The 25,446-nt window shown below is 38.4% G+C and overlaps 1 protein-coding gene across 2 annotated transcripts; it reads left to right on the top strand.

Moving 5' to 3' along the window:
- Positions 1 to 1,840: 1,840 nt before the first annotated feature.
- On the top strand, positions 1,841 to 19,424 carry LOC131248470 (SPX domain-containing membrane protein At4g22990-like). Of its 2 annotated transcripts, none has more exons than XM_058248747.1 (11): positions 1,841 to 2,140; positions 3,396 to 3,469; positions 4,310 to 4,430; positions 5,843 to 6,154; positions 6,386 to 6,490; positions 6,608 to 7,062; positions 7,557 to 7,858; positions 13,555 to 13,739; positions 15,787 to 15,977; positions 17,835 to 17,968; positions 19,019 to 19,424. In XM_058248747.1, exons 2-11 carry the CDS (start codon positions 3,417 to 3,419, stop codon positions 19,255 to 19,257), a joined length of 2,097 nt encoding a protein of 698 aa, XP_058104730.1. In that variant the 5' UTR covers positions 1,841 to 2,140; positions 3,396 to 3,416; the 3' UTR covers positions 19,258 to 19,424. The 2 variants fall into 2 exon arrangements, with proteins under 2 accessions (XP_058104730.1, XP_058104729.1); XM_058248746.1 differs by having other exon boundaries at positions 1,841 to 2,343.
- The last annotated feature ends 6,022 nt before the right edge of the window (positions 19,425 to 25,446 follow it).

The raw sequence follows: 25,446 nt of genomic DNA, 5'->3' as shown, positions 1-25,446 counted from the left end.
CCAGTGTTATTCCTAGTTTCCTACGGCAGTGTAGCCCACCTGATCTTCGATCCCGATTTTCATACAAGGTCACATTTTCCCTGTGTCCCACAAGATCGAATCCACTCCGTCCATATTTTTCTACAGCTCAGATTATCATATTATATAAAAAATGAGAGATATCCAAAGGTCAAGTGGACCACCCGGTAGGAAACAGTTGGGAATGGCCTGATCACCTTTGACACTATTACAGGCCTACCCTGATGTTTATATGCAATGCAAACCGTTCATCAGGTTATTTCTACATGGGTTCCGCCAACTGGAATTTCCTGTAAGCCGCGCGGCACATGCAATTGAGAGTAGATTCGGTCCGGTCGGGGTAACACCAAGTTCGGTCAGGCCGTGACCGTAAGGAGCACTTTGATGAGTTTATTGTAAATCTACGCCGTTCATCCGTTTTTCAATATCATTTTAGAGTAGTGGACCAAAAAAAAAGCTATAAAAATCTCATGTGGACCACACCACAGGAAATAGTGGTGACTGACCATTAAAAAATTCTTGTGGGCCGTAAAATCTTTGAATAAAGCTGACATTTGCGTTTCCCTCTGTCCAAGTCTCCCTGAACTTATCAAAAGGTTGGATGGTAAATAAATATTACGGTAGGCACTAGAAAGTTTCTAATGGTGCACGTTCAATTACCACTGTTTCCTGTGGTGTAATACACCTGAGATTTAGATTTGTATCATTTTCGGGCTCGTACAATAAAATGTGCTGAAAACACGGATGAACGGCATGGATATACAGCCCCATACATCAAGATGGGCCCACAGTCACGGCCCGACTCGATTATTGAGGTGGGCCCCGGAAGGTTTTAACGGTAGTTTGGGAAGCCGAAATTTTCCAAGCGGATTGCTTGGTGTGCCGCGCACCGCCGACTTCGGTGGTCGGTTGACGTTACTAATTCCTGTGGGCCATACCATGATGTATGTGTGATATCTACACCATCTGTACATTTTACGAGATCATTTTAGGTCAGGACTGAAAATCATTTTAGGGCATGACCGAAAAATAAGGAAGATCAAAAGCTGAAGTGGAACATACCAAAGAAAGCAGTGGGACAATGATTCCACCGTTGAAACCTTTTTAGGGCCTACCATTATATTAATTTGCCATCCAAACTGTTCATAAGGTCACACAGACCTGGATGAAGGTAAAATAACAATATCAGATTGATCCAAAACTTCCGTGACCACCCATAATGGTAGACATTCCATCCCCACTACTTTCTGTAGTGTGGTCCACTTGAACTTCGAATCTATCTCAGTTTTAAATTCAATCCCTAAAACGATTTCTCAAAATGGACGGACGGTTTGGATATAACACATACATCATGGTTAGGCCCACAGAACCTGATGACGTCAACACATCACCGAGATCAGTGGTGTGTAGCACACCACGCAATCCACTTTGGAAATTTTCTTATCTTTCCCTAATGGGGTCCCATCCCCTCTCTTTCCTATTTATCAACCATTGATTTTTAGATCTGCATAATATTTGAATTCACGCCGTTGATTAGCTTGCTGAACTGATGGATGGGCAGGATGTAACATAGATATCATGCGGGCCCCACACGCCCTCTTTTGTCCTGGAAACAAAAACTCGCGCGTCCAGCTCCCGCAGAACATTATAAAATTGAATACGGAACCTATGTTTTGCGTCAAGCAGTAAAATTGTGGTTGTTGCAGTCTAATTGAAATTGTGTAATTGCCTGAGATAAATCAATCAGCAAACGGGGACAAAAAGCAGGAAAGTGGTATTTTGGCAAACAGAGTATCCGGCGACACAATAAAATTTCCACTGCCCTTAATTAAAAAACGAAAAAAACACAAATCCTTCATACGAGAGCCCCGTCCTCGTTTCCGCTTCTTCAAATCAGAGCAGAACTCTCTCTCTCTCTCTCTCTCTCTCTCTCTGCAATATCATCATATGCTTGTGATGGAAAGCTCCTTCTAAAATTTCAGTCGATTCCACTTTCCCGAATTTCACTTGAAGAGTCTTCAAGCTGCAACTCACCTTCACCTCTTCTTTGAATGCATTTGGATTCTCTGAGATTTCTCTCCAGACCTAAAGAAGAAAAATCCTCACAGCTGAATCTCAATAGGTGATTTCTTGCACATATCCCTTAGAGATCACCTTCAGAAGATCGATTCCCGATCCTACGGCCTTCTCTTTCCGCGTTGGAGATCCGATCTTTTAGCGACAGAGGATTTGAATTGCAGTTGTTTGGAACGGGATCAATCGACACCTTTCGATCCGATTTGTTGTTTGTTGATGGTCATCTAAGTTGGTTTGGATTTCTATTCGGTAATGCTTTTTTGCTCTCAATTCGAATATGCGGTGTTCTGTTCTGTTCTGTGCCATCTTACGTTTTTAGTAGCTTTTCAGGATGAATTTGATCTTACTTTGTCTGATGAGGGATTGGAAACTGTGTCTGATCGTATTGCTCGATCTTTGTTAGTTTATATATATTTTTCTTCTGTCTGCAAACGATTTCTTTCGAGGTTCATTTTGAATTGGGATTCATTACAATGGAAACTATGTACGAGAAACGTTGCAAATGTATGTATATGAACATGGAACCCAGCATATTTCCATTTTTGTTCATGCTAAAGTGCTGGTCGATACATGTCCAGACATTTCTGACTTGTGCGAGATCAGGCTATTTATCAGTCTGGCCGACCGCCTAGAAATGGGGTTGCTTTGCTCATCAGGTGGGTCACACCTGCATGCGGAATGTGGACGATTGGCCAGATCGTTTTAAACCGTCCATTTGGCATACATGTATCGCCGCGTGGAGCAGATCAGCCTCATTTTAGGACAGGGTACATATGTGGTGGATACTGCCTGATGAACAGTCCACATCTCTCATTTGTCTAGCATGTCAGATTATTTGGGTAAAGGGATATCCATGGCAACCACAACATGATTGTCAAAATCAGGATCTTTGTTTGTTCGTTGGCTATTTTGTTAATACTCCCAAGTAAGTGACCTTGGAATGGGCTGATTGACAAGGATTAGCATATTTCCTATATAACTCTTCTTACGGTCGCTTTCTTCATTAAAAACAATATAAGTGCACTGGATTTATTCAAGGGGATGCTCGCAAGAAATTGCAAAACCATTGTCTGCATGTACACGACTTGTGTTTTTGCAAAATCACATGACAAGGGAACTGCAGATTCTAGTCTTAGTTTCTTTTATTAAGTCCCTTCGGCAGAGACACAATGATATGTTTAATGAACATTCTATCAGTTCTTTTCTTCTTCTTCTTTTGATAAATGTATCATTTTTATAAAATGCTCCTTTCTATTTTCGATCTCACTTTCTTACTAATATTTCATTGTTTCTTCATATAGTGTCATTCATTTTAGCACAAGATGGTTGCATTTGGGAAGAAGTTGAAGGAACGGCAAATTCCAGAATGGCGAGGGTATGTTTCTTACAAAGATTTTATTCTAATAAAAGTTGCTAGGCCTGAAAGGTCTTAAAACATCTATTGTGTGCACTCTTCCATTCCCTCGTCTTGGAAATTAATAAATCTGTGGTAGATATTCATTTCTAGCTGTCCTTTTAATATGGACCATCCCAGTACAGCAACATACCCTTTTATTCCATATGGCGCTTAAATGAATTACTAAGACTTTTTCCTCTTATTGGGAGCCAATAGCAAATCAAGTGATATCCTAGCTTTGTAAGAGTGATGTTAAAACTTAAAAATTACTTTCATTCTTTTTATATTTCTTTCAGTGCCCTCCTCAGTTATTGTATTTCTTTGCAGTGGAACAAATAGTTACATATTCATAGAGTATCTCTATACTCACACCTACTAAATTTCGAACATGAATGTGAATGATTTCACAACCGACCAGCTCTCAATGCATACATGATGTGAAATGCGACACATCAATTGTGCCTTAAATATGTCCTGTTCTACACTGGAAATTTGAATTGTTTTATTGAAATATTTTTAGATTTTATTTTTATTTTTATTGGTTGTTAGAAGTACCTGGTGGTGGAAATCAAACCCCTCAACTTCTTCATTTATGTCCACGGTGTAGATGATAACCCGTCTTCTGATTTACGTGGTCTACACGATTGGGATCCACGTGTTTGATTTTCTTGATTGTGTTGTGTTCCTCATGTTATATGTTACTAAAAGGAAATGTTTTTTGGAAGTTGAGCTATTCTATATCAATCTCATGTGAATGTTGCACTTTGCCCAATGTCTGGCTTTGGGGATTATCCTTGTTGACATTCTAGTGACTCCCAGGTACTACATTAACTACAAGTTAATGAAGAAGAAAGTAAAGCAATATGCTCAACAAATCCAAGAAGGGGTTCAAGATCGACGCCATGTTCTCAAAGAGTTCTCAAGAATGCTAGATAACCAGGTATGTGAAATTGTGTGGACATATAATAACTCTTGCAGCCATCAACGTGTACACATCTTTAAAGTCATGAAGATGCATATGTTTCTGTGTTTTGCTTACTGAAAATCTCATAGCCTCTTTTGGAAGGAAAAAACTAAATCAACTATTGTCTCAGATACGCTTTCGTTTGAAAGGTCAGGAAACAACATATGATGATTAATACTGTTGGAAGCTAGCATATCTAGGAATTTCAAATAGTGTTGTGTGGGGAATGTTCAATTCCTGCTTCATTTGTACCCGCCAATTGATGTACGAACCAGAGAAAGAACGACAGTCTGGTCTGTCTTAAAATTTTGAAGAGATCCATCAGAATCATGAGCATTTAGTACATTGAGAGAGAGCTTATTCTGTTGCCACTTCACAATGGTTTTGTCAGTCATGGGGACCTCTGAAAAGAGTTCGGAGATGAGAGAATGTGAAAAGTTCATTAATTTTTAGATATATTTGGGCCCACTTTGATTGCAATTTGATAGGCTGAAATACCTTTGGGTGAAGCGTACAACAAAAAGAATAAAATGATTCCTTCATAATGATATTAAACCCATAATAAATAAAGGAAAAGTATTGGATTAGGTATTAATTTTACAACTGACCCTTGAGGTGGAGAATGTAGATCAGTCATTCTTAGTTATGCTCAAGAAAAGTCGCAAGTATGATACCTGGATTCGTCAAAATACAGGAGTAACTGGATTAGGTATTAAGGATGAACGAAGACTGCTACTATAGTTCTTTCTACACAGGTTCCGAAGTCTAGACCTGCTAATTATTCGAATTTAGATTAACCATGCCAATTGGGTTCAAGCATGACTAGTGCATGTTGTTGAGAAATATTTAACATGATTTTATGTATGGGTTGTTAGCTATAACCAATAAATGTCCTGATAATTTGGGGTTTAGAGGATCCACTGCTGCCTGATTCTTGCAGTATGTCATACCTGTACCCATGCTTGAGTAACATAGGCTGAAACTCATCCCTACTAAAGGCTTCCTTAGTACATCTACCATCTGATTGTCTTTTTCCTTTTTTTTTTTTTTTCCTTCTGAGACAAGGTGTTCAAATGGTGTCCACAGAGACCTAGCTAGGTACAAAATGAGAATCTAACCTAATGTATTTGGTGAGCTCACATAAGTGTTTCTTCTTTAGAGTTCCTCGTTGAAAAGAACTCTGCTCTTTTGGAACTAGAGCTTCATGCTACTTCGTTGCAGTATTCGTGCTGAATAGTATTGATATTTCTCCTTAATTTCTTAGGTATATATTCATCATGGATTACTGGAATCTTAGTCATAATAGCTGATTTAAAGGCTTACAAGAAGGCTTTATGCTTATCATGTGATTTATTTTATGTACAAGTATGTGTGCTTTCTGGTTTCAGATCGAAAAGACTGTCCTGTTTCTGTTAGAACAACAAGGGCTTCTTGCAAGCAGGATAGAAAAGCTAGGAGAACGGCATGCGCTTCTCCAGCAGCATCCAGTTATATCACAGATATCTGAATTACGTGAAGAATATAGAGCGGTGGGACAGGACCTTCTAAGGTTGCTCTTTTTTGTTGAGATCAATGCTATTGGCCTGAGAAAGATATTAAAGAAGTTTGATAAACGCTTTGGCTATAGATTCACAGATTATTATGTAACCACTCGTGCAAATCATCCATATTCCCAGCTGCAGCAAGTGTTCAAGCATGTGGTAATAATTCCATTTCAGAGTTCATATCTTCTGTGACCTTTGAAAGAATATGCAAAATATTTGTCTCTACTATTATCTATTTTTCTTTAGTCTTCAATGAAGGTTTTATTCAACAATTATCAACATAAAAGATTTACCGATCAAAAGTAGACTTGAGTAGAAAGGACTGTTTATTTCATGTTAGTACACTTATTGTGGAGCCGTTGTCTTGACTAATAATAGTATATGCAGGGAATAGGGGCTGTTGTTGGAGCATTGTCTCGCAATCTTGCAGATCTCCAAGACCGCCAGGGAAGCTATTGGTCAATTTATGATCAGCCATCTATTACTCTGCAGGTTTTATTGTATTTTTGTTTCAGTTAGCCACAGGCTTATTTGAATATCATCTCCCATTTTTTTCTTTTACATGTATCCACCATCTTATTGTAGTTACTTGTGTGATGGGCACTGCAGGACCCTGTTATTGATTCCATAAAAGCGGCTGTAGACAGGCTGACACACTCAACAAACTTCCTACACTTCTTAGGACAACATGCACTCATTATGCAAGAAGAGTTGCCATCTCCAGCGGAGGATCCTATTGATGAACAGAAATACCATTTCATGTCTCTTGCCTTGAACTTGGTGAATACTTTCCTTTATATGGTTAACACGTACATCATCGTCCCCACGGCAGACAACTATGCACTGAGTCTTGGAGCTGCAGCAACAGTTTGTGGTGTTATAATTGGGTCAATGGCTGTTGCCCAGGTGTTTTCTTCAGTGTATTTTAGTGCATGGTCAAATAAATCATACTTCAGACCTCTTATTTTTAGCAGTGTAGTTCTCTTTGTGGGCAATGTGTTGTATGCTTTGGCCTATGATCTTGATTCAATAGCCGTTCTTCTAATTGGTCGCCTGTTCTGTGGGTAAGTGACCTTTTTCCTTTTCTTGTGACTCTGTCCATATTCATATCTGAAAGTTTCTTTTCTCATTTCCATGTTATTGTTGTTGTCATAATTATTGCCTCAGCTGCATGAAAATGTTTTCTTCTGTTTTTTTCTCTCCTCTTCTTTACTTTGGTTGCTTGTCTCAGTCACCTGATTTAATGCCTGAAGAGTTGTATTGTGGATTCCTATTGCCTGAACACAAACACCTATTCCCATTATTGCCTTGTATGAGATTTGTACATTTACATGGTAATGAAAGAGTCAACTTTAAGGGTTCATGTAAGGTTGAGCATTTGACTTCCTCAGAGTCTTCAACATTCACTTGGGTCCATTGTTTCTGTTTCCCAAGCAACATTTTTGCTTATTTCTGCTTTATAATGAAGACTAGTTTGATGATTCGCAAGTCGCTAGTGGCTAGTGCTTTATTTGATTAGTTTATATCCTTGACATGAAGACATTTATGATGATTGCAGATTGGGCTCTGCAAGAGCTGTTAACCGACGTTACATCAGTGATTGTGTACCACTTAACATACGGATGCAAGCTTCTGCAGCTTTTGTTACTGCTGGTGCCCTTGGGATGGCAATTGGTCCTGCACTTGCCAGTTTTCTTCAAACTAATTTTAAGATTTTCATAATCACAATCAATGCAGACACCTTACCAGGTTGGGTTATGGCTGTGGCATGGCTCATCTATTTAATTTGGTTGTTGATTTCTTTTAAAGAGCCTGTTCGTGACACTGAAGACAACCATCAACCGCAGGAAGCAAATTCTGGTAACTCAACTTTGTTTCTCTCACTATTTTTTTAATGTTTTGAAGAAACAATCTGATCTTCTACACATTGTGAATTCCATATGCATATTGTTGCTTGTCAAATTTTCTTTCACATTCTTCAAGATTTAGCCAGAATTAGGCAGCTGCTGAATGAATAACCTTCGAAGTATTTAAATATTTCTTGGACGAGGTTAAGCCAGGTCTTATTTGAGAGATCTTCCTTCTGAAGCTGATTATTAATATTATAGCTTTTTATAATAATCACCGTCCCAGTTCATGCCTTTTGTATAATGTTCTAATTACCAATCCTGTGCTCCAAAACCATGATGTCTTGGTATGTACTGGGTGATACACAATCTATCATCTTTACATGTGTGATTTCTTTACCAATTTATTCCTTGAGACTTCAGAGTAATAAATTTGAAGATGCCCATGCAACTTGGACATGGTGGTGCAACCAGATTGCAGGTTCTGTTTCTAGATCTGTAATTTTCAAACATGGATCCAAAACTTACACAAAGTTGCAAAATTCAGAATCTGAATCTTACTCTCAGCAGCAGAAAATGGCAACTAGAAATCTGGATTTTTGTGCAGCAGATCTGAGACAAGAATCCTTTAGGAAGTATGGCATCTAATTCAAAAGGATGTTGCAGATCTGGTTTTGGTACACAACAGACTAGATTTGGGCTTAGGCTTCTGGATTTAAATCCCACCAGAAATCCACATGCAGAAGCAGGAATTGGAATGGTCTGAATCTGAATTTTGTCATAGCAGATTCGAAACCCTAAATCTTTATGACACCATACTCGCATCAAAATAGAAAGTATTGGAATGTGGTTCAACCCAATAGCATCCCAGCGTGATCAACCCCTCCCCACCGCCGTTAGGTTGTTATTAGTGTGGAAAGGTTATAGTTTGCAATGGAATGAGACATATGGTTTAGGTAAATAAGGCTGGATTTGGGGTCCCTACTCATGGCTCAGTGGTAGATTCACAGGAGTTTCAACACAGAGGTCATGGGTTCGAGGGTACCCATTGTGGTGTGTGTGTGTTTAAAAAACGAGAGTCTGGATTTGATTAATCAGGGATTCGTGTTCTGCAGTTAGGGTAAGGATTAAGAAGGCTGTCAGTTTTTTGGTGTATAGAAACTTCATTTGGTTTGTGGAATGGGATTTGAGAGCCATTTAAGGTTACAGGTAACTACGGTTGGGATATAGGGTTAAATCTTTGGGTTAGGATAAGGGGTAAAGATAAGAGTTCAAATGACGAGTGAAAGAAGATGAAGAAGGAGAAGAAGAAAAAAGGAAAAAAAATAAAAAAATAAAAAAATGGGAGATTGCAGCAGATCTGGAATTCCAGTGACCATATCTGTGTAGGAAAGCTAACAACCAGAAATCTGGTGCAGGAATCAAAAATAAAAAAGAATTCCGAAGGTTCAATACTTGTTCTAATGTCAAAATGATGCTACTGGAAATGGTCTGTTTGAATCCGGATCCAAATCTGAGGCTTATATGGACCCAGATTAATCCCAAGTCCCAACCACTTCCTGCTGCATCATGTGGACATGAGTTGATGGACATAGGGACCCTGAGAAAACCTGAGAAGTTGAAATGTCCTTTCATATGTTTATATATTGACTTCAGGTCATCAATTTCATCATCATCTTAGTCTTAGCCCAACTAATTGGGGTTGGCGGCATGAATCCTTTTCTGCTATTCCACTCTATCAATGGCCATAACTTCAAATGCCCAAGCATGAGTTTGGAATGTTATGGCATAATTTGATGCCGGATGCCAGCCTGAGGCAACCCTCCTTTATTCGGGCTGGGGACTGGCGATGAGAGCACAAAACCCCCATAGGCGCAATGTAATAGGCTAGTACATAGGTTGTTAGCAATCAAGCCCTATCCAATAGTCATATTACATAGGTTGATTACAATCGACAAGTTTATATAATGACTTCGATTAATGTATATTATCTATATCTTAGTTCATTAGATATTTGAGGGTGGCGAGGGTATCATTATGCATAAGGGTCTCCTTTTCCTCTCATTTAATGTTCTTCTTTCTTGTGCATCTTATGCAAAATTTAACACTTATGGATATTTTTCGATATATGTGAATCTTAGTTCATAAATTCTTGAGCTAACTTGAATTCTTAATAGTAGCTAAATTGTGCTAAAATACAAAGATAGAAGAAAGAGAAAGCCTTAAATGCAAGCAGTAGGCATATTGTGCACATTATTGGTCTCCATTAAAAAGATGGAAGGCAGGAATTGGGCAAGCATTTCAAAATGCAAATTCTAATGCTCCTTTTGCAATGTTCTTTTAAGATTCCCGCCCGATGCAGGGACATGTGATGGCCTAACCCTAGATGCATAAATAATCAAGGTTAAAAATATTCAAATAATAAAATTAATTAACTTATTGTTCTTAATCAAGAGGATTAAGCAAATCTCAACATAGAGATGAAATCATTCCGTCAGGATCACGCCCCTTAGCATAAAATCACGTAAACAGTAAAAAAGAGGGGACCTCGGGATATGAGGATATCCTAAATCTAGCATAAGTCAATCCACAATCAAGTTTGGATCCGATTCTCCTAACTAACCATCCCTCTTTTCCGTTCAAACCAAAAGGGAATATGTAGATAGGTACGAAAGAGATGAAGAAGAGATGGGTTCAAGATGAAAGAGAGTATAGATTTTCGCGCATAAAAAAAGAAGACGGTTGATTCTTACATTTTCCTACACCTTGAAGATCTAGAAAGAAGGAAAATCTGAAACCGGGGTGGAATTCTCAACACCCAAGGGTCAATCCTGAATCCCTAATCTCTTTGTTAAAAGATGAAGAAAGCATACAAGTTCTCATTCATTCAATAATAAAATAGAATTCCTGACAGTGTATATATAAGCTAAAGAAAAATAAAAAGTGCACTAAAGCCCCTAAAAACAAGTTAAAAAAAAAAAAAAAACAAACAAAACAAAAAGACGCTTAAAACTAAAACACCTGCACGACAAGGTATGATATCCGCCCATGGGCCTGTGGTTAGGGTGCGGTCATGCCACTCCTGTACTCGTAGCACGTTAGAAGACGGGTCTGATGGACCCGCCGTCCTTCCACATTAACTCATCTGCTTTAGTACTTTGTCGGTGACACCTACTCCTTTGGTACACTCTAAAGGGTGCACCATTGATGTCCACATCACCGCCTACCATTGTTGGATGGTGGGAATAGCGCATGCATTTGCTATTGCATACATCAAAGTATAAATCCCCAGGTTCCATATGTAACTTTTGGGTTTGGATTCATGGAAAGGAGAGGAAAGGAAACACAGTTTCCCACGAAACACATTTTTCTATTGTTTGTGAAGACTTTTTTGTTGAGAATCGGTGGGAAACATCATTTCTCACATCCTCTTTTTGTTGGAAAACCAACAAATTTGTTTTCCCACCTCTCCCTAAGAAAGGCATTTTCCCACGGTTGAAGGAAAATGAATTTCTCAAGAGTTGAACACATATATGCCACTGCCCTTCTCCAATCGCATCACATGCATCTCATATGCAAATATTCCGCTGTCCATCTTCTATTTTATTACATGTGCCAATGTGCCACATGTGCCATTATCCATCTTCACTTGGGCCTCACATGTACAAAGCGCCTCGCATGTGCCAACTTTCCATTGTCCATCTTTTGTTGTGTCGTACATGTGCTACCATCCACCTTTCACTTGCGCCTCACATGTGCCATTATCCACTGCCCTTCTCCAATCGCATCACATGCATCTCATATGCAAATATTCCGCTGTCCATCTTCTATTTTATTACATGTGCCAATGTGCCACATGTGCCATTATCCATCTTCACTTGGGCCTCACATGTACAAAGCGCCTCGCATGTGCCAACTTTCCATTGTCCATCTTTTGTTGTGTCGTACATGTGCTACCATCCATCTTTCACTTGCGCCCCACATGTGCCACCATCCCATAGCAATTGTCCATTTTCAATCACTCTATATCTGCTACATGTGACAACATGCCACATGTGCCTATGTGCCTATGGCATCATCTACCTTAAAGTGCCCAAATGTGTTAGTGTGTCACATGTGTCATCATACAACTTCAAGCACCCCTCATGTGTATGTGTGACACCATCAAGCTTAAGCACCTAGAAGTGCCATATATCTTTGAGCGTTCCATGTCACGTGTTAATTTGGCGCATGCCAATAACCACCATCAATTTTTTATTTTATTTTTTGACCAAACAATAAATTGGGAAACATGCCTCAAAATTTCTAGGAAGATCTTATTTAAAAACAAACGTGGAAAACAAAGTTTCCTTTTACCACAATTTCCTAGAAACAAGGTTTCCCAAGAAACAATGTTTTCTTTCCCACTCTTTCCACAAATCCAAACAAGCCCTTACATTACAACTTAATCTACATTAGGAGTATAGAACCATTATTTTGGGTCGGTAAAAATAATGTAAATTTACATTACAACTTAATATACATTAGGAGTATAGAACCAGTATATCGGATCAGTAAAAATAGCTATCTGGATAGCAAATGACCATAATCTGATTGCAAGATTCAGTGTGGAAAACTTATGGGGGTTGGCAATTTGGGTAACCTGGTTGTATGGGCTTGATTGGCAGTATGGGTGATGTATAAACCCCTCTCATGCATATGATAGCTGACATCAATACATGTTGGCCAGTTGTGCACATGGACAATTAAGGTGTCTTGTGGGCCCTGGGATCAATCTGACATTCGATGGACCACCAGACTGGATCAATGTGCCCCACAGTCCAATTGGACCATCAGATATGGTCCAAACTTGATATCAAAACTTTGATCTTCAGACCCTTGATCTGTCCTGATGCCTGATCTGAACGGTATGGACCATTGATGTAATCCAGGTCAACAGGTCAACAATATGGATGGTCGGGTGGTCCTGATTGTCAATTTGGACTGTCAAATGGTCAAGATCTTGAACCGATGCATGTGGTTTGCGGGTGATTACATGCATCCGCAGGGAAGTCTCGCCTCAAAAGGGGGCGGGGACATCCTATCGTCATAAAAAAAGGTCAAGATCTTCAATCTAGATGGTGGAATATATTATAGCTGTGATCAGGACCGTCGGATAGGCCTGATTAGGTCCTGATTTACAATCTGATGGTCTGATATATGATCTGCGAAACTAATGGTAGGGATGCGTCTTTTTTTATCACTCTTGTAGATTCGCTGACCCAGATTCATAAGTTTCCTTGTTATACTCGAAAAAAATTCCTTACTTAACGGTCAAGAAACATATACATATCATGCAATACATATCTCATTGGAAGATGTTTAGAACCATTCTCTTGTGTTCACTAGTCTATAATTTGTTAGTAATACACTTCTTCCATCAAAGTTCCTATTTATCATGAATCTTGACAATGGTGGGAATAGGATTCATGTAGCCAAACCCACTTAGTTGGGATAAGTTTTACATGATGGTGATGATGATGACGATGACAACTTCAACAAAGATGGTGACGTAGATATTCTCTGAAATTGCCATCTGGTTCAGGGCATCTTCTCATTTTTATTGCCAAGTTTGTGATCTTTTGAGTTGGTATCTAATTCAGATACATTCTTAATGGCTAGTGGCACAATATGTAATAATATGTGAACTTTGGTTCTTATTTCTGACAGGACCAGTACAAAGTGAGGAACTGGAAAAAGGCCTTGCACAACCTTTGCTCTTAAGTTCAGAAGAAAAGGAAACCGATGAAGATGAAAGCCAAGAATGTGATGGCAGTGAAGAATCTTCAGAACATTCACACAAGCCTGCTAATTCAATTGCATCAGCATATAGATTACTTACGCCATCTGTTAAGGTGTGGAGTTTCCCTCTAAGCATTATCTATTTGATAATATGTATGAAAAATAACAATCAGTATGTGTATATTTATCATTGTTAGTTGGTGAAACTGTCATGTGTATGCTAATGCAGCTTAATCGCCATTCATGTTTTTTTTTTTTTGGCTTGTAAACTTGCCTGTTCTCATTTGAATCTCTGAGCATAACCATGAACTATCTATTAGCATGGCAATAGCCATTTCAGAAAGTTGACTGCTTTGACAGAAGTGAAGGATCACAATTGCTGCAGACATTTGAAGGGCAACAGTTATCAAATCTTTGAGCTCATGTGTTGATAACTTGATACCTAACACATATTTCTATGGCTGCTACCACCTCTATATTGTTTCTTTTGGCTTTTTTTTTTTTTTTGATAAAAATTTATATTAATGATATGAACAATTTATTATACCGGTAGCTTGAATCTCTTAATTTATTTTGTTATGCATTTAAAAAAGTGGAGCACATAAATATTTCATTTGATTTACACATTAAAGGTTGTGATTTATGATTGAATGCCTAACACCTTAATGAGTCAAATACATCATTTCCGAACTAGCCATTTGGCTACCTCAAATCAGCAAAGAGAACTGGGTGCTAAAGATATGCAAAAGTTACAATTCCTTAATATATGTTTTTGTACATGTGTGTGTGTGTGCGCCCCATGAAGTGGCACAGCTAATCATCAATCTGGACCAAGGATTGAAAATTGGTTTTGATTTACGGTATTGGTCACCTCTGAAACTGGTTGTATCACCCCATAGTGGAACACTTGGGGATGATTCAGTTAATGCAGGGGCATTTTCACACCGGGCTCAAGTGGGGTAGCCTGTGGGATGTAGGGGCACACTCAAGGTGGGCGGCCCGTGTGATGCTGGCAGCTCATGTGAGGCGGAACCCATGTGATGTGGGCCCCACGAGGCGAGTTCGGCCGAGGACCTAACCGATGGGATATGGGGCTTGGGCTATGAGATAAAGGGATTGATTTGCCACGCTCTATCAGTTGAAGCTTTTAGAGCAAGTGGTTAGTTCTCCTGCATCAACAGTCATATTGTTTATGGACGAAACATGTCCATATTGGGCGATATGTACTGGTTTCAGACAATAATTCAAACCTTGATCTGGATTGTCCATTCATCCATACGACTATGAGGAGGCCATGGTGCAACAATGATGATGATTCAATGAACATTTCTGATGCCACTGAATGTCCATTCAATCAATGGCATGAAAATGGACAGCCAAGATCGAGTTGTAGGATAAAACAGTTTATCCATCAATCTCAAAACATCTATTGGTAGGCCCAATCATATTTCACTTATGACTCCTGAGGAACACATCATACATGTCTCATAAAAAATGGACAACTATATCAAAATGGCCAACATTCGAGAGGTCCGTAACCCAAAATAACGTCCAAACAAGTGGGGCATCAACATTATAGCATGAGAAACATCTCCAAACACTCAAATCCTAACAAATCTGTAAGATAAAACTTCCTGGAGTTTGGAAATATCATATGCATCAAATCGATACATCAAGAGTCCTCAAAAAATCCCCCACAAAATCAGTGCAAGGGAGAAACCACAAAATAGATTTTTCTAAAAAAAAATTCTTAGATCTAAGAAAACACAAGTAAAACTTTACCAAAATTCTTCAAAAAATCACAATAGTTACTCTAAAACCATGATCTACCAGAAAGTGGCCTCAATGGGACCCCTATCTGTATAATGCTGACATCATCCATATGGTACTCTGCATGATTACACACACTATACAGTGAAAAGATAAAACAAATGATACTCCACATGACTAAACCTCTCTACATGTGTATGGGTGTGGGTGTCTGTACGCACTCGCGTGAGTGCTTGTGCATTGTTGTGCATGCGCATGCATGCATGCAAGCGTGCGGGCTTTTGTGCTTGCACATGGTTGTGTTCATGTGGCTGCATAGGGTGCGTGTGTACTATTTAAGTTATACATGGTCTCTCACTTTGGCTGTTTCTCCCTCTCAATATCTTGCAGGTCCAGTTACTGATTTATTTCATGCTCAAATATGCTATGGAGATATTACTTTCTGAGTCAAGCGTCATTACCACATACTACTTTAGCTGGTCAACGACCACTGTGGCAATTTTCCTTGGATGCCTTGGGATAACAGTTCTTCCAGTAAACATTGTTGTTGGAAGCTACATTACCAACTTGTTTGAAGACAGGTAAAACATTCAAGAAACAACAACATTTCTAGTGAATTTATTATCAAACAGCAGGTTCAATGAATATTGCAGTCTTCTGTATTACAATTACATGTTTTCTGCTGTTTTTGCATTTGGTTGGAAACTACCGTGCTCATATGTTTATGCGTGCAATATTATCATCATCATAGACTTTCCTAGTTGTCTTTATCTCATGATTGCTTGGTGAGCTCTTCATGAATATCTTGTGCAAAAACCTCATTCACATATTATGTAGTTTCTTGGTACAATGTAGGATTTACAAGATATGGCATGGTTGACAAGGTCAGTTTTGTTGATATCTTCAAACCCATGAATCAAAAAGCAAAATATAATTTTCGTGATGGTTGGTATTAAAAAAAAAAAAAATCATAAGACAAACCTTAATAAATAACTTGCGTTAGAATAAAATCCTTTTGTTATAAGTAATAAATACCTTACATAACTGTCTGTGGAGTCTTAATTTTGAGCCCTTTACGCGAAAAAGGACTTAAGGCCTTTTCTTAGATGGTATGACTTCTGAGTCTATTCCTGTCGAAAAAAGGTGCTTGGTTGGAGTGAGAATTCAGGGCGAATGAAGTCAAATCAGTGGTCATGGCCATGGAAGGGGATAAAGCTCCAGGAACAAATGGGTTCACCATGGCCTTTTACTTCAAGTGTTGGGACCTTATCCAAGGTGATTTGATCTTTGATGTTAAATGATTTTTTGTTTAGAAAGCATGTCTCCAAAGGAGCCAATGCCTCATTTATTTTTCCAATCCTTCAGTAAGCTGTGGAGGTGCTGGGTTATTGTCCAATTAGCATGGGAAGCTTGTTATAAATTTTGGCTAAGGTTCTTGCAAAGAGAGTCAGTAGCAATGAGTGATATTATCTCTACATTTCAAGGAGCATTTGTTTATAGTTGGCAAATTATGGGCAGTATTCCGATATCTAATTAGTGTGTTGGCTCAAGGAACCGAAGTTCTGGCCATTGTTTTTATAGTTGATATGGTACATTTACATGATAATGGGTATTATTGACTCTACACATGATATGGTATCTATATGCCACCATCACCCATATTGCATGCTTAAGGATAATATGCTGTGTTCGAAATTTCCAATCTGAGTCATGACATCAACTCGCCTTTTTAGTGATCCATAAAAAATCTTGTCCGATTCATTTTTTCATCGAAAGATTGTGTAGTCTGTGTTTTGAATCTGTAGACTTCTACTCACTGTGTATAGAAACAATATCAAGGTCTTTCCGCTTGCAAAATTCAGTGGATCCACACCAAACTCTTGTCAACAAGTGTGTAATTTCTAATTCATTTCTATGGAAATATTGATGGAAGACTTTGTTATATTCAGTTCTTGCTCCTTGTAACTGATAAGAAAGACAAGGCAATTTCTTTGGTGAAGTGCGCGTGCGCGCGCACACACACATTTTGATGCATTTTACTTTCATGCATCCAGGCTTCTGACCTGTAGGCCATGATTGGAACCATTGCCAAGCAATGGAAAAGGAAAAGAATTTTCCTTTGATGCAATATTTTGTGTTGTTTTGATAACAAAGAAAAGGGTGTATTCCACCAAACAATCATTACACTATTCCATATTTTGGATTCTTGGCACAAGAAACTAGCCAAGTATTGTGAAAGGAATGTGAGATTTCCACTTGCTGTCCAAACAAGAACTCAAAATTGGATTCCATTTTTCAGTAGTTCTTATGGAAATCATCACTGCATATTTATTATTTTTTCCTTTCTTTTCCCTTGGATTCCACATATCCAAACATGCCTATAAGCCTTTTCCATGTAAAAGTGTGGTGATGCGTTTTCCTCATTGATGATTTTGCAGGCAAATATTACTGGCGTCTGAAATTATGGTATTAATAGGCATTCTCTTCAGCTTCCACGTCATAAGCCCCTACACTGTGCCCCAATACGTCTGCTCAGCACTCATCACGTTTGTATCTGCCCAAGTCCTTGAAGGTAATCTTCATCTTTATTTAAGAAAGAAAAAAGATTTAAACAAATATTAGTTTATCAGATTTCCTAATGCCATTTCTAAGTAACTGAGATATGTTTGTAGGAGGTATTGATCTTGTTCATCCTTAAAATGTCAGTCCCTTCGCATGTTGCAGCGGGCAAAGAACCCTGTTGTTCCTGAAATGTCAAAACTGCCCCCAGTTTATGTTTTCATTTTCAGTATGCTAAGGTGTTTAGATTACAAAACCATGATGTCCACCAGTAGACATGAACTGAATATGGGACCATGTATGTGCTATGGGTACAACTAGTTGATTGGAAAATATTGGTTGGCATAAAATTGCATTTTAGGATATTATATGTACATAATTCATGTACTAATATGAATATGTCAAAACTTGGGACATGTTTTGCTTAATTGTTTACTATATGGTCCTCAGGCTAGTAGTTTGTATAGGTCGCTTGGTTTTCAGTTTGTACAAGTGGCACTCGTGGTTCAGAGATCAGACTGTTGATATGACATGCCTCACCATGGACTGCTCATGCACAAAAAATCCCCCAGATTGTAAAGTCCTAACTGTTCAGTTGGCGGCTGGAAAATAGATGGTTAAGAAAGGAATTACAGCAACAGTCAACATTCGACTAGAAAAAAAGTGAAAATTTATGTTGTTAGTATATTCCACTGGTTTTTATCACCATGGGCACCACTCACAGAAACTGAAAACCCAAGCATTCTGTACAAAACTACAGACTCTGTGTATGAGCATTGTATGATACCTCTACATACATGTAAAAGTTGGTCATCTTTAAAAGAAGTTTGAGAATTAACCACCTTTTTTCCATTTAAATCAGTTAAACTGAGTCGGGAAAGTGACTCAGTCTCAAAAAGTTGAATTTAGCTGAAATTCAACCCAGTTGACTCAGACTCATCAAAGTTTCACCAAGTCAACTTGAGAAATTTAAGAATTTGGGTTCCAATCATCTTCAATTAGGCATGTGGGGTCTTCAACCTGCTGGTTACTTACTTGATTGCCATTCCCTTGATGGATGCAGGTGTCAACCTATCGCTCTTATCTCGGGTTATGTCATCCAGGCTTGCCCGTGGAACCTATAATGGTGGACTGCTATCAACGGAAGCTGGAACCTTGGCTCGGGTGGTGGCAGATGGCACGATAACATTGGCTGGCTATTTGGGTGAGGACAAGCTCCTGAATGTCACCCTTCTGCCTTCTCTCTTAATCTGCATTGGCTCCATTGCTGCCACCTTTCTCACCTATAATTCTCTCTTTTAATAATCCTCTGTTGTATTGCAATGCCCCCACCTGCAATTCCTTCAGTTTTTTTCCCCTCCACCATCTTATGTTGTATAGCATAGAAGAAACTAGGTCATTGATTGACTCATTCCTAATTATTTTGTATTGGTTTCTCTAGCTTTGGTTATGTAGTTTAGTGTAGAGCATGTAGATGTATCCTTGATTTTTTTTTTTTTTTTCCTTTTCTGAATAAGATGCAAAGAAATGTGTCATTGTACTATTGTGTATGCTGCCAAGGCGTTTCTGCAGATTGGGAATTAGGAAAGCAAGATGATCTATATGCTGCTGTTTCTGGTGATAAGGGACGTTTTGCATCAGTAATTACCTGACCGATGCTCAATCACTGGATTTTCAATGGATTTTTCTGTTCAATATAAACCATTGGCCTCTGTTTTCGGCTGTCCATATTTGGGCCAACCAGTCAGATGGTTAGGAACTTCTGAAGGATGCTGCTCTTTTATGTGGCCCATCCAAACTGAGTCCACTAGATGAATGATTTCACACCCTATGCTGTCATGCATCTGCTGGAGTGGCAGGCCAGCAAATCGGGCGATCCTTGGGGTAACCTGATGCTGCTCTTTTTTTTTTGGCTAACTTGCTTTCTTAATTGGTGAAATGGCTTTCACTTTCCTTTGCAATTATGAGCTTTGAGGGCAGCCATTTTGGATGGTTGCTCGTCCACTGAGAGAGGCTTATGGTGCTTCCATGATGGGGCTAACTAGATAAAGTTTGGTTCACAGAAATGCCAGGCCCATTTGCATGTCCAAGTTGCGGAGAACTTATCATCTGCAACCTGCTGTAGGTAACTTAACCTTTGATACTTTATACTGTAGCAGTGGACTGAAAGCCTGCCTGAAAAGAGTCTGGTTCCTCTGCCACGATCTCGAATAAGCTTTTTACAAAACTTTCATGTGGGGCACTGTTCTTGGCATCCAACCCATCCATTAGGGTTCTCCACTGGGAAAGTGGTATAGCTAAAAATCAAGCTATCCAACCATCATGTGAATCTGTATGGTTTTGGGTGGTTGTCGGTTGTTTTCTATGGTGTGGCCCACTTGATGATTGGACCACTTGATGATTGGATAGCTCTGCCTTTTGTGGCATTCCATAATCATGATGGGCTCACTTTATGGCCGGGTTGAATGGCATACATGGCATGGTGGGGACCACCTGAAGTGTTGTGTGAATAAGTTTTCCCCAGTCGTGCACAGTTGTAGAGTACCGATGTTGTAGAGCAACCTGCTTCTCTGTAATATCTAAATTGTTCGTTGGTACGGTAGTAGTTGATCAGTTCTCAGGTATCACAATCCTAGTTCTAGTTCTGTTAGCAGTAAGCTCATAAATCTAGCACAAGCAAGCTAATTGGCCGTGTGGATAGTGGGTAAGAAGTGAAATGAAAATTAAGTACTTTTCTCATGTTTGGACAATAAAGGCACGTTTCACCATGTTTGGATGGGTCACTACTTTTGTATAACAACCATTCTTATTTATAGTCTATTTCTCTAGCACAAGATATGTTGTGGCTTTCGTTTCACAAATGAGATTTTCACTCTTGATTCAGATAAGACCATGAGAATTCCCATTAACCATATTTATGAAAATCATCATCTTTTGAGCCTTATTCTAACTAATTTGGGTCCATTACATGTATACTTTTTGGCCATTCTACTCTATCAAGGGCCATAACTTCTACGCAGGTCATCTAGTCTTTTCTTGCTATCTTTACACACGTCCTTTTGAGTCTTCCTTTTAATCTTTTGGAGCCTTCAACTTGTAAGAACTCCTGACCCACGTAGTCCAAGGCTTTCTTGCACATGACCAAATCATGCAAGTATACTTTCAACTTGTTACCTACTGGTGCTACTTTTAAAGTCCCTCGATTGCTATAATTTCTAATTCTATCCTCGTCTTGTCACTCATCAATGTCAACATTCTCAATTAGGCTATGCTTATCCTATGGACGTGTTATTTCGTAATTGCCCATATTTCTTAATTGCCCAACGTTACGATCCCATAAAGCATGGTTAGTCTTATAACCATCTTACAAAATTTTCCCTTCAGTTTGAATTGTACATGACAATTATATAAAACTCCCAAGACACATCTCCATTTCTCCTATTCCATTTGAATTCCATGGGCAACAACATTTTTAATCTCTCAACTCTCATGAATTATCAACCCACACTATCAAAGGTGGGTAATTTTGGGAAACTCTTTCGTTAGCAATATTTTATAATTCCTTATTTCCACCTCTATTGTTACTAAAATTGCACTTTGTATGCTCTTTTTTAATTGGAATAATTTTAAATCCTTTAGATTCTAATGGCCTGTTTGGGAGCGTGGATTCAGAACCCCCTAGATTTGAAATCCTTCTATTGGCATCCTGGATTGGGCATCAACTTTTATCCAAAAGTAGCTATGCATGGTATATTTAAAGGGTTTGAATTTAATTACTAAATCTACTTTAATATCTCTAATTAGTGACGTATGTAATGTTTGACACAATGGTTGTAATAAGCCCGCTGAAATATATACTTTGCCTGGAAATAATGAAATTCCGAGTCTCGGATGGGCCACAAGCACAAGATCATGTCCGAGTGACTAACCCGCGATTTTTAACCGTTGATTTACATGGACAATATTTGGACGGTGCTGCCCATTATATTAAAGTAATTATAGTGATGCAATTGATAATCTAATTGTTTTGGGATATCATTAATGGGTTATGTGCCCAATAGAGTAATAGTTTGGTGACACACATGTTACACATGCAACTCTTGGAAGAATTTTAGATGTAATCTGAGCTCTCACTGTGGATTTCAAATCCCCCTGTCTGAGGGGATTTGAAACTCCCAGTTACTTTATGGTGCCAAACAACTAAGGGATTTGAAATCCCCTCAAATCCCCCCCAATCCATGGCGTCAAACGGCTCCTAAAGAACTTCTCCATAAATCTAGCATTGTACTTACATCCTCCATCATCTTGTCAATCAAAACTATATCATCTACAAAGAACATATACTATGGGATCTCTTCTTATAAATGCCTCGTTAACTCGTCTGTAATCATGCTAAAAAGGTATGGGCTCAATGCCAACGTTTGGTGCAAGCCTATAGTGATTGGGAACTCACCTATCTCCCTGCCGGTGGTCCTCACAATTGTTATTGCTCCCTAATATATATTATTAATCTTGTCAATTTATCTTCTAGAAACTCATTTATCTACTAACACCCACCAAATTAGCACTTTATGGACCATATCGTTAGCTTTCCGATGCATTCATCTCAAGCCTTAATCTTCGCTAAATTATTCTTTTTCAAAGTTTCATAGTATGACTCATAAGTTTAATTCCATGATATTTAGTGCGATTATATATATATATATATATATATATATATATATATATATATATATATATATATATATATATCCTTTATTTTTTAAATACATATCGAAGTATTTTAATCTCCATTTTTTTTGGGCATTTTCTTCAATCTTATAATGTTGTTGAACAATTTGCTCAACCAAAATAACCCAGTATCTCCTATACTCTAGTCCAGGGGCCTTCCTAATTTCATCTTTACCAAAGCTTCTTTCACTTGAGATATCCTAATCTCAAAAGTATTTATGGATTCCGACATTATTTAAGTTTATGGTTGTTTCTATCTCTGTGCTCTCAAAGTCATGGTCATCACTTGTAATGCATCTAAGACGATATAGGTCTCCACTCTTCCTCTATCTCCATTTTGTAAGTTTGAAGATAATTTTCTCACATTACCTTGTCCTCAATCTATTATAAAGATAATTTATAAATCTTAATTTTTCTCCACTTACTATTTTCTTAACAATATTTTTGGCATTTATATATTATTTAAGATTTTCATTATTTCTATTCTATTGCCAAGCTTTGAAACATGCATGTTTCTTGTTAATAATTTTTATATATCATCATTCCACACTACTAAGCTTCCTTATATGATAGGCTTTTCTCTCTAAATGATCTCAAGGCATTTTTTGTTGCTAATGCACTCAACTATCTCATTCCGCATAACTTTTACTTCTTATTTAACGTTTTACTTTTTTTCTTCCATCAATTTAATTCTAAATGACATTGTTCTCGCCTTTTAAATAACACCATCTAATTTTTTGTCACCTATTAATTTCATTTCATTTCTTTTATAAAGCACATTTTGACCGAGAAACCCTCAATAAGGAACACAGGGGGGTGGTTCCTGATTAGACATTTATGGTTCTTTATATTACATAAAAAGATAAGAAAATTCATTTGTCTTTCTCAACAAGGGAGTAAAACTTTTTTCAAAAAGTCAAATAAAAAAAAAACTATTATAGGAAAATTGGTTTCTTTTTGAAAATTAAAAAACTAAACAATGAAAATGCAAAGGGAAAGCATTTTCCTTCACAATTCCTCTAGAAACATAAACAAATGCAAAAAAATTCCTTCCTTTAATACTTATGCCAATTTATCATCCACTTATGTTATAATTTTGCTTTCCCTTACTCTTTCCCTAGTTTACCCCCAAATCAAGCAAGTGTTTTATGTAAATATGCATAACCATGAACCTCTATAGTCAAACTCTCTCTGTGTCTGTGGACACTAAACCGCGAGGGCGAGAATGGGTCACGCTCACATGTACCTTTTTTGGAGGCATGTGTAATCTGATTGAAATGTGAGGGTATTATATTTGAATGGAGTTGTGACTAGCCAGTTATTCTAATTCTATAGTCAGTTAAATCCTATAAAAACGTTAAGAGGGAGAACTCGAAGGTTCTCTATCATAAAATGACTCCTTGATTTGTGACTAAAAACTTAGGTAAGGGACCACTGTTACAAAAAGGGATGATGTTAGGCACACTCTCAGCCATTATAGACCTACGATCTCTACTTCACAGGATTTAAACAAACTATTAGAGATTAAAGCTAACTCTGGTATACTAAAGGATGCGTGAGTGTGTGGAATGTCGTGTTAATGCACTATCATTGCCAAGCAATAGTCTAGGTTAGATAAATCTACATTGATTCACTCACCATGAATATGAATAATAACTGATTGATCCGAGCTTTTGATAAGTATGATCCGATAACTCGACAAACCACAGAGTACATACTTGAGTCGATTGGGTGGAAATGTTATACAATGTTGATAGAGATGATGACCAGGGGGTTTGAAAAGGGAATGGATGTTGCCTGATGCTAATGCAAGAATAAACAAAGCTAATCAAGGTTGGATGGTAGGATGAACGGGTTTTTCGCAAGGATTAACTTAAGTGGTTGAATTGGCCATTGGTGACTTAGGTGGTTGAGGGCTAAGCTCGACTAAGTGAACCTAGACAAGAACTCCTTTCTTACTACTATTCTTCTCCTTAGTGGAGGGATGAAAGGGGAGATGTGGAAGGTGGTGTGTGGAGGATTACCAAAAGAAATGGAGTTTGTGGATGAATTGAAATGAGAGAGGAGGGGGCTATTTATAACTATTGGGACAATTTTTTAAAGTAATTGTTGGGTACTCTAGGATTGAAAAGGGGTTAAGGCTAAGATTTGAGATTGCCGCATGGTGAAATCTTGATGATTGGATTAGGCAGCAAAATGGTAATTTGGACCAAAGGGAGGGCTGCGGATTTTTTTCCTTTATCTCGCATGATTAAGGCTGAACAAAGGCCTCTCCACCTAATGTGGACCTCTCCTGCTGAAGCAGGAGTGCTCCACATGGTGGGTGGCTCCTTGGGTGTTGCCCACCACAGGGAAGCGTGCCAAATTTTGCAGGGGTGACATCATCACCCTGCTTAACCTCCTTGCAAAATTTGAAGAGATTCCACATGGTAGGCGGCACCTTGGGCGTCGTTTAAATCATGGATCGACGCTAAATTTTACAGGGGTGTTCCTGGGGTGGTATTTACCCCCTAGTTCACTTAAATTTGTTTTATTATTGTCATAAATGTTATGGGTTTAGAATTGGGCCTGGAATTGGCTTAGTTTTGGGCTGATTTTATATTTAACCAGGTTGATTGGGTTCGATTGGATTTGACCTAGTTGATTGAGCTTGACTAGGTTTGGACAGGGGTTTGAATGGGTACTCTAATTAACTTGTTAGCCCGGGGTGAGACGTTTACAGTATCTGTAATGCCCCGACTTTTCAGGACTCGAGTATAT

The sequence above is a fragment of the Magnolia sinica genome, chromosome 6 (assembly GCF_029962835.1).
Source record: "Magnolia sinica isolate HGM2019 chromosome 6, MsV1, whole genome shotgun sequence".
NCBI classification, from domain to species: domain Eukaryota; kingdom Viridiplantae; phylum Streptophyta; class Magnoliopsida; order Magnoliales; family Magnoliaceae; genus Magnolia; species Magnolia sinica.
Note: the sequence above shows the minus strand (reverse complement) of the source record. Positions and strands in the feature narration are given on the sequence as shown.

Coding starts and splice junctions, on each gene's coding strand:
- LOC131248470 (XM_058248747.1), top strand. CDS start 3,417: ATGGTTGCATTTGGGAAGAAGTTGAAGGAACGGCAAATTCCAGAATGG. Junction 6,155..6,385: donor AGCAAGTGTTCAAGCATGTG/GTAATAATTCCA, acceptor TAGTATATGCAG/GGAATAGGGGCTGTTGTTGG. Junction 7,859..13,554: donor ACCGCAGGAAGCAAATTCTG/GTAACTCAACTT, acceptor TATTTCTGACAG/GACCAGTACAAAGTGAGGAA.